Below are 15,815 nucleotides of genomic sequence, written 5' to 3' on the forward strand. Positions count from 1 at the left end.
GAGTAATCATCATGTCGTCTATCTTTGTCTTGGTGTTGGTCTTGAGTTTGATTTTGTAATGTTATATTAGGATTAGCTTTGTAAGACCACCCGTAGTGGTTAAGAAAAATAATGCCCCCACCATGGGGCATTATCTGACACATGTCATCCCAGTCAGCATGGGGTATTATTGTAAAAGTGGTGTAGTGGGGCATTATTTCAATAACGCCAATGCAAGTGGGACATGAAGACACACACGAAATATGGGGCATTATTCAAAAGTTGTCAGAACATGTGGGGAAAAGTGATTGGCTAGTCAAACCTTCCATTGGCCTTGCAATTGTTTGTTTGAGCGTTTTAAATAAAACGCTGGAGTCCAATTTTTTCAAAAAAATTCTCAAATAACGCCCTATGTAATGGGAGGGGAGGTGTTTTTGGGCGTTTTTTTTTAATTAAAAAAAAAACGCCCCACTACACATGGTCTAACATCTTAGGCAAATTCCACATTGGTTGGGCTTGTAGATAACACTTGCTATCAAATACCGTCAACACGTTTTGGGATATTTGCTCAAGATGAGAGAACTCCATAAATAATCATGTTTGAGTTAAAGTAATTGATCCATTCTCTTTGATGAAAGGCAATTTAACCTTTTTAACATGTTTTAAAAGGTAAATAAGGATTTCATGATGTTTAAAAAGGAAATTTACTTTTTAGTTAAGTTTTTAGAATTCGGAGTTGTCTTTAAATTGTCGAGCACAACAATTTCTCGACGCCGAGAAATTGTGTAATTTCCTACTTTAATCAATGTTATAATTTTCTAATTTTTTTTTAAATTAGTATTTAGGGGATATGGAGTGGGCGGCAAAGGGGATCGGCAAAGGCAGTTTGCCGCTGGGGAACACCGTCGCCTACCCCCCTTCGCCGCGCGGTGAAGTTCTCGATCGGTGACAGGTTGCCGAACGGTGAAGGGAGGGAAGGTGTGTGTGGTGGGGTCCATGTCATCTCAACCAATCACATATTTTTTCTTTTTTTAATAGGTTACCAATTCAATTCATGAAGTGTCTAACTATTGCCAACACTTTTGAGCATAGTTTAAACACTTTTCATTGAATAACATGACACACTCTCATTGGTTGATTTTGAAGTTTACCCTTTATAGTTACAAGATATGCTTATATGTTTCACATATGCACTTTATTTCCATAATACACCTGACTCATTTTTTTTTCTAGGTACATTGGATCGTTTTGTATTATACATACTTTGTTTAAAGTATAAAGCGAGTGTAAGTTTATAATTTCAAATCGAAGCCACCTGTCTCGAAATCCTTCTCACCAAAACACGTCTAATTGTGAAATCTCCTTGCATACATAGACAAAACGCTTATAATGCTTTTACAATATTTGACTACCTTCTAGTTACCAAATATCTCTTTGTATACAAACAATAATAGATTTAACTAAGATGTCACATATAAATACACATATAACTTGTATAGATTTAGGAGTAAGATATAACAACCCTCAAAATATTTTCGACACCCTAAAATAATTAAACATCCCAATATGTCCTAAAATACACTACGTATACGAAAACATGCCCCAAATACCTTATTTTTATAAAAATTAATTAAAAATGAATTTTAATGATCCCTGGCGGCCCGCGAAGACCCCTTAAGGATCTCACGCGGGGCGCGACAGCTTGACTACGAGGCGAAGCCCGATGACGACACGTGTCACCACTCGTGTCAAGCCTAGTGGCGAGTCAGCCAAGCTAGGGCCTACCCTAGCTGGCCTCGCGGGCCGCGAAGCCCCTACGCGGGGCGCGACAAAACCAGAATCAGGCCCTATAAATAGCAGACTTCGGCCGTTTATTCTAATTCGCTCACACACTTTTCTCTCTCGAGATTTTCTTATAGTATAAGCTATTCTCGGGCATAATACCCCCTAAATAACGAAGTTCTGCCTCGTTGTAAGTATCATAACCCCGGTTACGTATTAGATACGCTGCCCGATTGATCCGGGGTTCTGTAACGGCTGTCGAGGTTCTGCCCGACGTAGTCGTTGGAATGTCGTCTCGGGGAGGGTATTACTAATGTAAATATTGGGTGTATTATACAAACGCGTGTGCATTTGTGTATTTATTAGATAATCACCAGGAAATCCTTAAGGAAAATCCTAAGACAACAATGCGAGTAATCTTCTTTTTGTAAACTGTTTTTACAAAACCTTTATTTATTTAAATTATAATTAGCAGTAAGTGATTGAGTCTTGTAATCCTTCAATTACTGCCGGTATGTTGGGGTTTTGTATACAAAATGTGGAACACGTTACCATTAGACAAAGAGTTAGCCAATGTGTAATATGACTCACCAGCCAGGATTGACATTACTGAATGAGTAATTGTGTAGATGTAAACATATAATCGCTCTCAATACTGTGAATTGATAATACCTGTTTCGATTAAACTGATATTCACTCACCAGTATTTCCCACTGACAAAATATTTTTAAACGCGTTTCAGGTAACAAAATGTGAAAGCCAAATAGAAGCCAGCTGGACAACACTGAATGCTTGGAAAAGTGATTATAAAAGTTACCTAAATAAAGAGATGTTTTTATTAAATAAAGTAGGATTTATTCCTATGAAAATGTGTGTACTTAAAACTTGGGATTTTCCCACGTGTTTAATATTATGAAAGTGTGGTATTTTACTCTGATAAAATATTTCCTAACTACGGTCCTGATGTAACTTCCGCTGCCAAAATGATAAACACCGATACCACTGAAACTGGGCGGCCAGGTTAGGGGACGGGGGTTGTGACATAAGATTAAAATGTGTGTTAACCTTTAAAAAGAACAACCATTGTAGGATTTTACACGAATGAAACAACCATTGTAGGATTTTACACGAATGATAGGAGACCCAGAGAAACCTGAGTTTTATCCTCGAGCCAAACGGGTTTTATCGGTAATTTCACCATCGTGTCTACGTGCAGGTGGATTACCGGATTTTCCCTGAAAAATGGTGGTAGACTCGGATTACTCTCAGAGTACTCCGTTTAGTTCAATAGATTCCCCAAAAATAATCGAGATTGATTATATTGACCATTCAAAAAAAAGTTTCATACATTTCCAAGGAAGTCTATATACCATTCTTCAAGATTTATGTTAAACTTTCCAAAAATCCATTAAAACTAAAGGGCAAAACTAGCAATATTCTGACAATAAAAGGACTTTAACGCAAACAAAACAAAACTTAGAACCCCTCTATGAAAATTAACCAAAATACGGAAAAGAAAGTAAAACAACCCAAAAAACTTGCACACACACCTACCCCACATCTCTTCACACCACACGCCCAATCCTCCAATCACATCACCCGATTCCTCCACCACTTCACCCGTGACACACACGCGCCCCTCACGCAAGTACAAACCCACCGTACTCTGTTAATCACAAGTATTTCGTCGAGATTCTTACTAATTAATAAATTAATAAAATAATAAAAATAAAATCATCATCAAATCAAATCAATTTTATTTTTATCAACACACATAAATTTCATTTTCATTTCCCTCTCTTTCTTTGGAGGGAAAATATCCAATTTTTTGAAGCTTAATTTTTGTTATTTTGGTAATCAAATTCAAATTAATTTCAGTTGAATTCGTTTATATTTTGTATTTGTTGCATCTTCACTTTCTTTTTGACCGTTGTATTGATTCTAACTTCTTTTTACAAAGCTACTGGAAGTGTAATCGAGCTGCAATAATAATATTGATTGAAGTGGATTCAGGTACGGTTGTTCGTTAATGTACACAGCTCAAATTAGCTTTCTGTATGTGTAGATTTGTGTGGAACAAAAGCTGATGTTTGTTTTGTTGCAAATTAGGGTTTTTAGGGTTTTGGAATCGAGGTTTGTTGGTTGGTGAATTAGGGTTTTTTTGAGTGTTCATACGGTTGATGTGTTAATGATTTGAAGTTTAGTAGCTGTTTAATGGTTTTCGAGTTGTTATTTAGTAATTTTCTTGTGTTCTTTAGTGATTCTAATTGCACTGTTACTGTTTTCTATATGAATTAGGGTTTAGTTTTAGGGCTTTTTGATTTGTATTGTAATTGATGCATGATGAATTGAATTTTGGAAAAATTACAAGTTTTGTCCTTTATCTTTATATCACTTTTCAGGTGGTGTCCTTTTTAATGAATGTTGACAGGCAGTGTCCTTTACTAGGTATTTTGTTGCAAGTTTAGTCCTTTACACCCAACCTAGTTAAAAAACCCTGTTAATTGTTGGGTGTAAAGGACTAAATTTGTAACAAAATACCTAGGTAAAGGACTAAACTTGGAACAAAATACTTAGTAAAGGACACTGTCTGTCAACAATTAACAGGGTTTTTTAACTGGGTTGGGTGTAAAGGACTAATCTTGCAACAAAATACCTAGTAAAGGACACCGCCTGTCAACATTCGTTAAAAAGGACACCGCCTGAAAAGTGGTATAAAGATAAAGGACAAAACTTGTAATTTTTCCTTGAATTTTGTTAGGATAATGCAAGTTATAGCGAAATCGATGTTTATTGAGTGTTAAAGATTTGAAGCTTAGTAGCTGTTTAATTGTTTTTGAGTTGTTATTTAGTAATTTTCTTGTGTTCTTTAGTGATTCTAATTGCACTGTTACTGTTTTCTATATGAATTAGGGTTTAGTTTTAGGGCTTTTTGATTTGTATTGTAATTGATGCATGATGAATTGAATTTTGTTAGGATAATGCAAGTTATAGCGAAATCGATGTTTATTGATTTTTAAATTAGGGTGATTTGAGTATTTGTACTGTTGATATGTTAAAGATTTGAAGTTTAGTAGCTGTTTAATGGTTCTTGAGTTATGATTCAGTAATTTGCTTGTTGAAGATTGCATTGTAATTGTTTTCTTGACGAGTGAGGTTCTTGGTTTTAAATTGCGTGATGCGCTCCGATGCGTTTGGTCTAAAAATCTGATGTGTGATGCGTGAAGCGCCCGATGCGTTTGGTCTAAAAATCTGATGCGTGATGCGTGAAGCGCGATGCGAGCGCATCACGTATGTGATGCCTCTTTATAAAAAAAATATTAAAAAGTTATTTATACATAAAAACTTGTGAAAATATACTTGAAGTAAAACAAATGACGCAATAAGAAGATAAGAGTTGTGCTTTTTGGTTCAAATTAAGCATACTAAGATATTAATTATTGAAAAAACCGAACCCAGTTCATAAAATCTGGAAAAAAAAACATAAGAAACAATGTTGCGTGCATCAGAGCGCATTATGCGAAATGCGCGCAATATGCTCGCATTACGTAAACGCAACGCATCAGTTGTGGCGATGCGCTCTCATCAGCGCATCGGGCGCATCACGCATTATGTGCGCATTTTAAAACCAAGGTGAGGTTATAGTTTTAGTTTTTTTTTTGTTTTTTAATTTGTTTTGTGATTGATGGATGATGAATCGAATTTTGTTAGGATAATGCAAGTTATAGCGAAATTGAGGTTTATTGGCTGTTAAATTAGGGTGATTTGAGTGTTCGTACGGTTTTTTGTTAACAATTTGTAGTTTAGTAGTTGTTTAATGGTTTTTGAGTTGTGATTTGGTAATTTGATGGTTTTTGTTTATGTTTGTGATGTGGAATTTGTATCCTGAAGTGATTTCGATTGCATTGTTACTGTTTTTTCACATGAATGATGGTTTAGTTTTATGGTTTTCTTGATTTGTTTTGTAATTGATGGATGATGAATTGAATTTTGTCAGGATAATGCAAGTTATAGCGAAACCGAGGTTTATAGATTGTTAAATTAGGGTGATTTGGATATTCGTACGGTTGATATGTGAAAAATTTGAAGTTTAGTGGCGACTTAATGGCTGTTGAGTGTAATATGCTCATTTTTGTTTACGTTTAAGGTGTACAACTCATCTACCGTGAAGTGCTTCAAATTGCATTGTTAGTGTTATTGTTTTCTATATGAAGGTAGTTCTAGTTGTAGGGTTTTTTCGATTTGTTTCGTAATTTATGCACTGTGAGTCAAATTTCATAAGGATAAGAGTGAATTTCAAGGATTGTCCTTTATCTTTATACCTATTTTCAGGCGCTGTCCTTTATGTTCAAAATTTACGAGTTTTGTCCTTTATGTTTTCATATCATACACGTTTTGTCCTTTAGGCCTAACACAGTTAGTTTTTTCAGTTAAATTTGGTCATGTGCTTTGCACATGAGGACATTTTTGTCAACTCAAAGGTAAGTTCAACTGCAGATTTACAGCTCAAAGCTTCTGCAACCTTTGAATTGACAAAAATGCCCTCATGTGCAAAGCACATGACCAAATTTAACTGAAAAAACAAACTGTGTTAGGCCTAAAGGACAAAACGTGTATGATATGAAAACATAAAGGACAAAACTCGTCAATTTTGAACATAAAGGACAGCGCCTAAAAATGGGTATAAAGATAAAGGACAATCCTTGAAATTCACTCTAAGATAATGCAAGAGAGGTGGGGGGGGGGGGGGATTTGTGCTTCTGTACTGTTTCAGAATAATAAAGTTTGAATGTGATATTACAGTTAGTTTATGTTAAAACTTAATGTAGGAAACTTTATGATGTTCAGACATTTTGAGGGATACGATAACTTATAAACATATCGATTGAAAAATTGAAGTTGATAAACACCCAAAGGTGGATCTTCCGAAAGTTTGAGATGCAAACCAAGAAAGTATCAATGGGAAGAAATTCTTCTAAAGCAATTGGGAGTCCAAAAGTTTCACGAAAACAGAAGGTTCCGGAAGATGTCAACAATCAAGAGAACAAAGTATCTCAGATTATTACGTCTTCTGCTAGAAAACAAAAACCTGGTAAGTTGGTTATCTTCTGTTGTCATAATATAATCTTTTAGGAGGTGTTTGGATATGTGTTATAAAATTGACCGTCTGATCATATTGACTTAACTTGTAATAATAAGTTTTTGGTGTTTGTATAAAGTGAAACTAGGGCTGCAAACGAACCGAACGAACACGAACGAGACCTTGTTCGTGTTCGTTTGTTAAAGAATATATGTGTTCACGAACGGTTTATGAACACTTACCGAACGGGATTTTATGTTCGTGTTCGTTTGTTAAGGAAATAAACTTGTTCGTGTTCGTTTGGGTTTGTTTGTTAATTTTAGGCAACGAACGAAAAAGAAACGTTGATGAATACAAATGGAACAAACAAACACAAACACACGTTCATGAATAGATCATATAATACAATAACACTTATTAAATATTTTATTTGCCGGGATCTTGTAATATTTAATTAAAATATAAAACAAAACACTAATGAACTATCGAACACAAACGAACACGTTACCGAACGTCCACGAACATAAATGAACGAACGCGACCTTTGTTCATGTTTGTTCATTTAGCTAAACGAACGAAATTTTTTGTCCGTGTTCGTTTGTTTAATAAACGAACGAACACAAACGAACTTCCCGCCGAACGGTTCACGAACTGTTCGCCGAACGTTTGGTTCATTTACAACCCTAAGTGAAACTGTGAAAGTGATTCTGATTTGGATTATCTGATTAAATAGTGGTTAAATTATCAGTTACATACTTGCTGCAGTATGATTGAGCTTTTAAGAATTAGGAAGATTACTTCTTTATCCATCTTTTTTACCCACATTTTCATTGTTAACAATACTGTTATAAGTGCTGCAATATAATTGACTGTTTAAGAATGTGTTCTTTTTTTGTCCTTAAGGGCTTTGGCTGTTCATTTTCTGATCATAGGGGCCACATAAAGTTATGTTACTACAAGCCTGCAAATATTATATTTTAAAGGAATATGCCACAGAATAGTAATAAAGTTTTAGGAGTGTTCCAATTAGGTCACTAATAAAATTTATTGTTCCAATTAGATCATTCTACTTTATTTTGGTGTTCTAATGCTAGATATTTTACCTGAATAGCAGGTTATAGTCCTACATGGCATTTATTTATGGTTAGTTGTTTATCTTCTTTTATGACGATAATTTAAATGCTTTTGGTGTAGGAGTAATTAGTACTTTCTTTCATTAAAAATTTACTGACATCTAACTATTTTTCACGATTTTATAAAATTTTGATAACTTTTTTAGAGATTTTGAAAAAAAAAATCACATTTTTTTAATTTTTTTTCGCATTTTTTTAACTTTCAACAATTTTTTTTTTTAATTTTTAAATCTATTTCGCATTTTTTTCTAACCCATTTGGCATTTATGTGCCATGTCAACAAATTTTTTAAATAAAAAACCTAAATAAATGTCATGTAGGATGGATGACCTTCTATTTAGGTAAAATATCTAGGATTGAAACATCAAATGAAACTTTAATGACCTAATTGGAACAAAAAAAATTATGAGTGACCTAATTAGAACACTCTTGAAACTTGGTTACTATTGTACAAAGTTATATTTTAAATTGGCAACAATGGATCTCTTACTTAGGCTGTGTTCTCATGATGTAAATTTTAATATCTTGTATTCATAGACTTGTTTTACTGTGAGACTATTTTATCCTTTTTCTTACTTTGGTGATTATAAATTTGAATGCCGTGTGATGTTTATTGTAATTAACAGCAGTCACCCGAACACGGAACAGCAAGGAAAATGTTGACGTGACTAATTTAAATGCTACTATATGTTCGAACGATGATTCTTATCTCGCAATCAACAACATGTCCATGGATTCTGAGGTACTCATATACCTGCCATGTTTTTTACTTCTATTTTATTAACATTGCATAAATTGTTTCTTTACTGTTAAAAAGTTGAAAAAAAGGCATAATTCATGGCTAAGAAGATAATGTGCCTTTTTTACGAAGATGATTATAAGAGAAGGGAAATAGTATATTTGCTGCTTATTTTAATGGTGTTATATCTATTTTGAAATTTAATTAAAAAGTAAAGAAAAGAACTATTATTATAATATTAAAATAATAAAAATATTAAAAAATCGATATATTATTATAATATTAAAATTACTATTCATTAGCTTCTATTTTTAATACCCAACTCTTTTTTATTTTCAATTTTGGTCCACCATATTTTTCATCTTTCTCGAGTTTTTGTTTCGTTCTAAATTTTGTGAGTTAACACACCGCAACGTGCGTGTGAGGTTCAACATTTTTTCGTATATTTTTTCCCGTTTGACTGGCCCGTCGCGTCACATCTATTTTTCTGTGTTTGACAAGTTCGTCCAACACGCGGGTGTTGGATGGACTTAGTTATTTTTTCTATGTTTTACGTTTCGGATTAATTTCTCAGCAACCAGCGTGCGTGATTCAAAGATTTTACGTATGTTTTTTGCTCGGCGTTAATTTTTTCCCTTTTTTTTATTTTGTTTTTACGAGCTTTTCCGGTATTGGTGGTCGCTGACAATGGTATAGTATTGCTACTATTTAACACAATTTTATGACCACCGCTGCAACGCAGGGACTTAATACTAGTATATAATATACTGACCTTTTTTCAGGTTATAGACTATAGTTAACCTTTTTTTCTCATTTTGAATTAGAAATTTATGAGACAAGGACACACAACATTTAAGCTTCTTACTAATTTACTATATAATTTCATTTTGACATCAAATAAAGACTCAGGAAGAAATAAAAATATTATTATTACAAGTCTACGATGACCATAAGCTACAGTGTTCTGTAGGGATGTACATTGCAAATTATTGAAGGTTTAATGAGAGGAACATGATATGTCTAAATGCTCTAGTTAGTTTTAAGCTGATAATATTTAGTTTTGGAGTGTCGTTTATTGCGACATATTTTTTTTTAATCTGCAATAGATTAATGATTATTAAAATATTTCAAGGCCAGTTTATTGAAATTATGGTTCTCACCGGTGCTTTTTGATGTGGTTTAGGAATGTAACGTTACTGAAACTTTCGTGAACGGAACTATATTTTCTCCCACCTTCCATATTTCCAGAGCCGTTGAAGGAGAAATCACAGATGGAGGTATATAATGACATTGCTAGTTTGGTATTAAATTTGTAATAAACTGATTTATATTAAAGGGGAGACAATTTGCACACTTAGTGTGTAGATAGTCAGCCCAAAAAGGGCTTTTTTTGTCCTATATGCACACCCTGCAGTGTCGAGCTGTGGCCAAAGCGCGGCGTTTTAGTTCGGTCAACCAGACAAAGACTGACGGGTGTCTGACGGGTCTGTTGACCGGACCAAAACGCCGAGCTTTGGCCGCATTTTGGTCCTGTCAACCAGACACCCGGTCAGTCTTTTGTCTGGTTGACAGGACCAAAACGCGGCCAAAGCTTGACGTTTTGATCCGGTCAACAGACCCGTCAGACACCCGTCAGTCTTTTGTCTGGTTGACCGGACCAAAACTCCGCGCTTTGGCCACAGCTCGACACTGCAGGGTGTGCATATAGGACAAAAAAACCCTTTTTGGTGTGCATATAGGCATTTGGGTGTGCCAATAGGTACACCCTATATTAATAGTAATACTACGATAAAATTCAAATCATATACTTATGGATAACTTGAATTTGGTTATCTTATATCTCTAATGGGTCAAATGAAAAAAGGAAGTGAGTCAAATGGGCTGAACATGTCAGAAGTTCAAATCATATACTTATGGATAACTTGAATTTATGTACAAATGTATATGTTTAGTATTGTTATATAATCTGGTTAATATGGATTAATCCATTAAGTAAAATGTGGATATATTTTTTATGTTATATTTTATGTTGCTATCTTGTTTCAATGCAGATTTAGGTTGTGGCCTGTCTAGTGAAGTCTCAGCCATATACCAATGCATGAAAGAGTCAAAGTTGGAATGTGTTGATGAAGATGATCATGATCATACATCATCCGATGTTCAAATGGATGATGATGAATATGAAGAATTCGATGAATTTGATCCTTATTTTTTTATAAAAAACTTGCCGGAATTAGCATCAGTGGTCCCCTCTTTTAGGCCCGTGTTACTACCCAAACAGACACGGAGTTGCCCATCAACTACTCTTGTTTTAGATTTGGACGGTTAGTATATCTCTTTATCTCTTGATAGTACCCGATTTTTATTATTAAATTATAAAAAGAAAAAAAAAAGAAAGTAATAAACTAATAGCGGTAACCTTTTTGGCTCATTTACTTTTAAATGAGCCAATTTGGGTTATGTTTTAGTCGTAATGGGTCAAACTCGTAAAAGAAAAAAAGTAGAGTAAAATGCCATTTTCGTCCCTGAGATTTGGCCACTTTTGCGACTTTTGTCCAAAGGTTTGAAATCTTGCCATTTTCATCCGTCTCATTAACTCCGTTCATTTTTCTCTGTTAAGTCAGGGGTATTTCTGTCTTTTTTGTTAACTTAAAGGGCAAGTCGGTCTTTTTCAGGGGTATTCGGTCTTTTTACATAATTTGAAAAAGACCGAATTGCCCTTTAAGTTAACAAAAAAAGACGAAAATACCCCTGACTTAATGGAGAAAGCCGGATGAAAATCGCGACCAAGGACGGACATATATGCTATTTTTCAGGGGTATTTGGTCTTTCTACATAAATTGAAAAAGACCGAATTGCCCTCTAAGTTAACAAAAAGACGAAAATACCCCTGACTTAACGAAGAAAAATAGATGGAGTTAACGAGCCGGATGAAAATGGCAAGATTTCACACCTTTTGGATCCAGATCCGGAAAAACAAACTTTGGACGAAAGTCACAAAACTGGCCAAACCTCAGGGACAAAAATAGCATTTTACTCAAAAAAGTGGTGCACTTTTGCTAACCTTGAAATAATTTATTAAGCTGGCTTCTCGTTTTTGGCAGAGACTCTGGTGCACTCGACACTTGAACCGTGTGAAGATGCGGATTTCACATTTACCGTCAACTTTAACCTCGAGGATCACAAAGTCTATGTTCGTTGTCGTCCTTACCTTAAAGAATTTATGGAAAGGGTGGCTGGTCTTTTTGAAATTATTATTTTTACCGCTAGTCAAAGCATATACGCTGAACAGCTTCTGAACGTTTTGGATCCCAAACGAAAAGTATTCAGGCACCGTGTTTATCGTGAATCCTGTGTTTATCTAGAAGGAAATTACCTCAAAGATTTATCCGTCCTTGGTCGTGATTTAGCACACGTTGTCATGATTGATAACTCTCCACAGGTATTTCTAACTTTTTGAGTTATATGATGTTTAGGCCTGTAAATGTAGCGAACGAACACGAAGATATAATTGAACACTTTTTTTTGTTCATGTTCGTTTATTAAGAAAATGGGCATGTTTGTGTGTTTATGTTTGTTCGTTTAATCCTAATCGAACAGTTCACGAACGCAAACGGACTTTAACAAACGAACATAATTTAACAAACAACACAAATGAACAAACATAACTGACAAACATAAACGAACATAAAGTAATTTTTGTATAAATTAGTGATTAGTTGCGAAAAATTCTATTGGAAAACCCATTTTTATTACTAGAAAGCCCAATTACCAATTAGTTATATTAATATAAGTAGGAGTAAATTACGTTTTTGGCCCCTATGGTTATATCACTTTTACTATATTAGCCCAAAATAAGAATTTTTAACATATCTGTCCCCATGGTCTCTATAACTTACCATTTTGGCCCCCATGGTCTCTATAACTTACCATTTTGGCCCCCATGATCTTTAGACTTAGGGGCCAAAATGGTTAGTTATAAAGACCATGAGGGCAGATATGTTAAAAATTCTTATTTTGGGCTAATATAGTAAAAGTGATATAGCCACATGGGCCAAAAACGTAATTTACTCTATAAGTAGTTAAAAAGTTTCTTTTATGTTTAATATTTTGTATAAATATGACTACTTATGTATTTACATTAAAACGAACATAAATAAATGAACATAAACGGACGTTTATGAACATAACTGAACGAACTTCCCACCGAACAAGTTCACGAACATTCGGTTCGTTTACAGGCCTAATGATGTTGGCTACTTTTGTGATATGGTTTAAGTACCATGTTTTGATTAAAAAATGGATATTTGAAGTATAAGGGCAAATTGTATAAAAAAAATAACTGCTTTTGTTTCAGGCATTTGGATTTCAAGTCGACAATGGCATCCCGATAGAGAGCTGGTTTGACGACCGTTCAGATCAAGAGCTTCTTTCCTTATTGCCATTTTTGGAAAGTTTAGTCGGAGTTGAAGATGTCAGGCCGCTAATCGCCAAGAAATTTAACCTAAAAGAGAGAATAGCTGCAGCAAACTGTCCTTTAGCAGAACCCTTATAAAGGTGACACTTAAAACAACTGGATTTGTTCAAATATTATGAAGAATGTGACCGATCGGGTGCGGACCGAGAAATAATCATGCAATAGAGTTTGTTTGTTTGTTTGTTTGTTGTCTTTTACTTTTTAGTTGATTTTTGTTTGTTTAAGTTTGCATCTCATAGCAAGTAATAACTTGTAGATTTGGATTTGTTTGGAATGTGTTAATTTAATAGCTCTAAATAACAATGTATTTAAAGCTAGTTTTTTATATGGTTGTTATACTGTTATAACTTACTGTTGGAGCATTTTTCAACCGTAGGGTGATGGATCTAAACCTGTGGGTCGAACTGGATTATGTTGGACTGTAGAGGTACACAAAAAAACCGTAACTAGAACCGGACCTGGTAAAAAACCTAGATCCGGTTACCTGGGTATTCTACACCCGAAACCGACCCTACTCGTAGGGTATAGATAGGGTATGCATTATAATATCAATACATGTAACCGGAACCCATCAAACCCGAAACCGGACAAGAACCTGAGCCGAAGCCGAAACTGACTATACCCGGCTATACCTGATACATTGTAGTGCATTTATTTTAATTTTCTTACATTGTACAATGCATTCATAATTATTTAATTATTAATAGTAGGGTGGGAGTTAGCTACAAAGTCTATTTTTCCTATAAAGTGTAAAAAAGTCATAAAACACCACAATTTCAATCATAAAACACACTCAAAACCCACAAATAATAAAGTGGAGTTACTAAAACGCCATATTTGTGGGTTTTGTGTTGTGTTTTGTATGATTAGGCTTTGATTATCGAATGACTAACATTAGTGTGTTTTATGTTGATTATCATGTTGTGTTTTATATTCATAGTTCTACGATGGTATGTTTGAAGTTTTTGTAGACTGTTAGGGTTTGGATATTGTGTTTTAGTGATCTTCACTCTGTTATTTGTGGGTTTTGAGTGTGTTTTATGGCTAAAATTGCGGTGTTTTATGACTTTTTACACTTTGTAGGAAAAATAGACTTTGTAGCCGAACCCTACCCATTAATAGTAATAAACAAAAAGACGAGATTTGATTGGTTGAAAAAAATGGGCCCCACCTTCAAAGTCAAAATTCGTCACGCTTAGCGTGCTGGCGACAAGGGGATAGCGCCCCCTTATTAACGAGAGGGGGGGGGGGGGGGGGCGATGGCGTCATGGGGCGCTAAAAGCGATAATCTAATTGTATATGGTATGATTAATAATTTGGTTGTCCATGACATATAATTAATTCGATCCGATTCACGATCTAAATTAAGTTTTTACTAGCTCTAGATCAATCATTTTAAAATTGTGCTATATATTCTCACTTCTTAATTATCACATTTTTAAATTTACTTCCATTTACTAGCTCTAGTTCAATCATTTTAAAATTGTGCTATATATTGCCAACTTTAATAAACTATAAACTAGTAGGGGGAAGTTACTCTACAAATAAAGTTAATGTACTAAACGTACGAATAATATAAAAAGGAAAAAGCACACGGTGACATTTTTGTAATTATCTAGCTTGTAGGGTAATTATCAAAATTACTCTATAAATGATACTGTAGAGTAATTTTGATCCTTTAGAGTAATTTTGTAAAGTGTTTTTGTACAGTAATTTTGATCTTGTAGGGTAATTATCAAAATTACACTAACCCCCACCCCCCAAAAACCTAAAAAAACTACCCCAACCAAAACTAAAAGCTAAAACTAAACCCCATAACTAAATGCTAACAAAATTACTCTACAAGATCAAAATTACTCTACATGATCATTTTACCAAATTACTCTACAATCACAATTACTATACGGGATCATTTAACAAAATTACTCTAAAAGATCAAAATTACTCTACAGGATCATTTGTAGAGTAATTTTGAATTGTATGTTGTTTGATAAACTTGCAGCGTAATTTTGATTCATTTGTAAAGTAATTTTGATGCAGAGTAATTTTGATACACTTGAAGAGTAATCTTGATAATTACCCTACAAGAACAAAATTACTCTATAAGAACATTTTACAAAATTACTATACAAAAGATCAAAATTACTCTACAGGATCATTTGTAGAGTAATTTTGATAGTTACCGATAATTACAAAAATGCCGCCGCGCTTTTTTGTCTTTTCCTTCAGTTCGAACGTTTTGTACGTTAACTTTATTTGTATTTGATCTTTTACCTAAACTAGTATTAACGATCCGTGCATTGTGGCGGGTTCATGATCGTATACGTAATTTAGGTAAACTACAAGGTTAATCCAAACGTATACCAATATCGTTTGGATAAAGCTGATACCAATACCGATGTTTAGTCATTGTCGGGTGCGGTGTGATCCGGATTTTTACCTATTACATACTCTAAAAGCTTTTGTTCAAGTGGTGTGCCCATCCATCCAACACAACACCTAAGTTCGCCCTGATCAACACAAAAGAAAAATTGAACAGAATGTGAGGAATGACCAAACTTGAGGAATAATAATAATTCTAAACCGATGATTAAAAGCCACAATTCGATAATGGAATGATGAGTG

At 34.3% G+C, this 15,815-nt stretch overlaps 1 protein-coding gene across 7 annotated transcripts; it reads left to right on the forward strand.

The window, feature by feature from the left end:
* The first annotated feature begins 3,497 nt into the window (after positions 1-3,497).
* On the forward strand, positions 3,498-13,515 carry LOC110871614 (CTD small phosphatase-like protein 2). Of its 7 annotated transcripts, none has more exons than XM_022120319.2 (8): positions 3,517-3,614; positions 3,722-3,774; positions 6,661-6,853; positions 8,601-8,716; positions 9,897-9,990; positions 10,765-11,037; positions 11,818-12,155; positions 13,071-13,515. In XM_022120319.2, the coding sequence occupies exons 3-8, from the start codon at positions 6,700-6,702 to the stop codon at positions 13,266-13,268; spliced, it is 1,173 nt and encodes a 390-aa protein (XP_021976011.1). In that variant the 5' UTR covers positions 3,517-3,614; positions 3,722-3,774; positions 6,661-6,699; the 3' UTR covers positions 13,269-13,515. The 7 variants fall into 7 exon arrangements, with proteins under 7 accessions (XP_021976006.1, XP_021976011.1, XP_021976008.1 ...); XM_022120316.2 differs by having other exon boundaries at positions 3,520-3,614; positions 6,591-6,853; XM_022120317.2 differs by having other exon boundaries at positions 3,520-3,614; positions 6,610-6,853.
* The last annotated feature ends 2,300 nt before the right edge of the window (positions 13,516-15,815 follow it).

This window comes from Helianthus annuus, chromosome 8, assembly GCF_002127325.2.
Source record: "Helianthus annuus cultivar XRQ/B chromosome 8, HanXRQr2.0-SUNRISE, whole genome shotgun sequence".
Taxonomy (NCBI): Eukaryota; Viridiplantae; Streptophyta; class Magnoliopsida; order Asterales; family Asteraceae; genus Helianthus; species Helianthus annuus.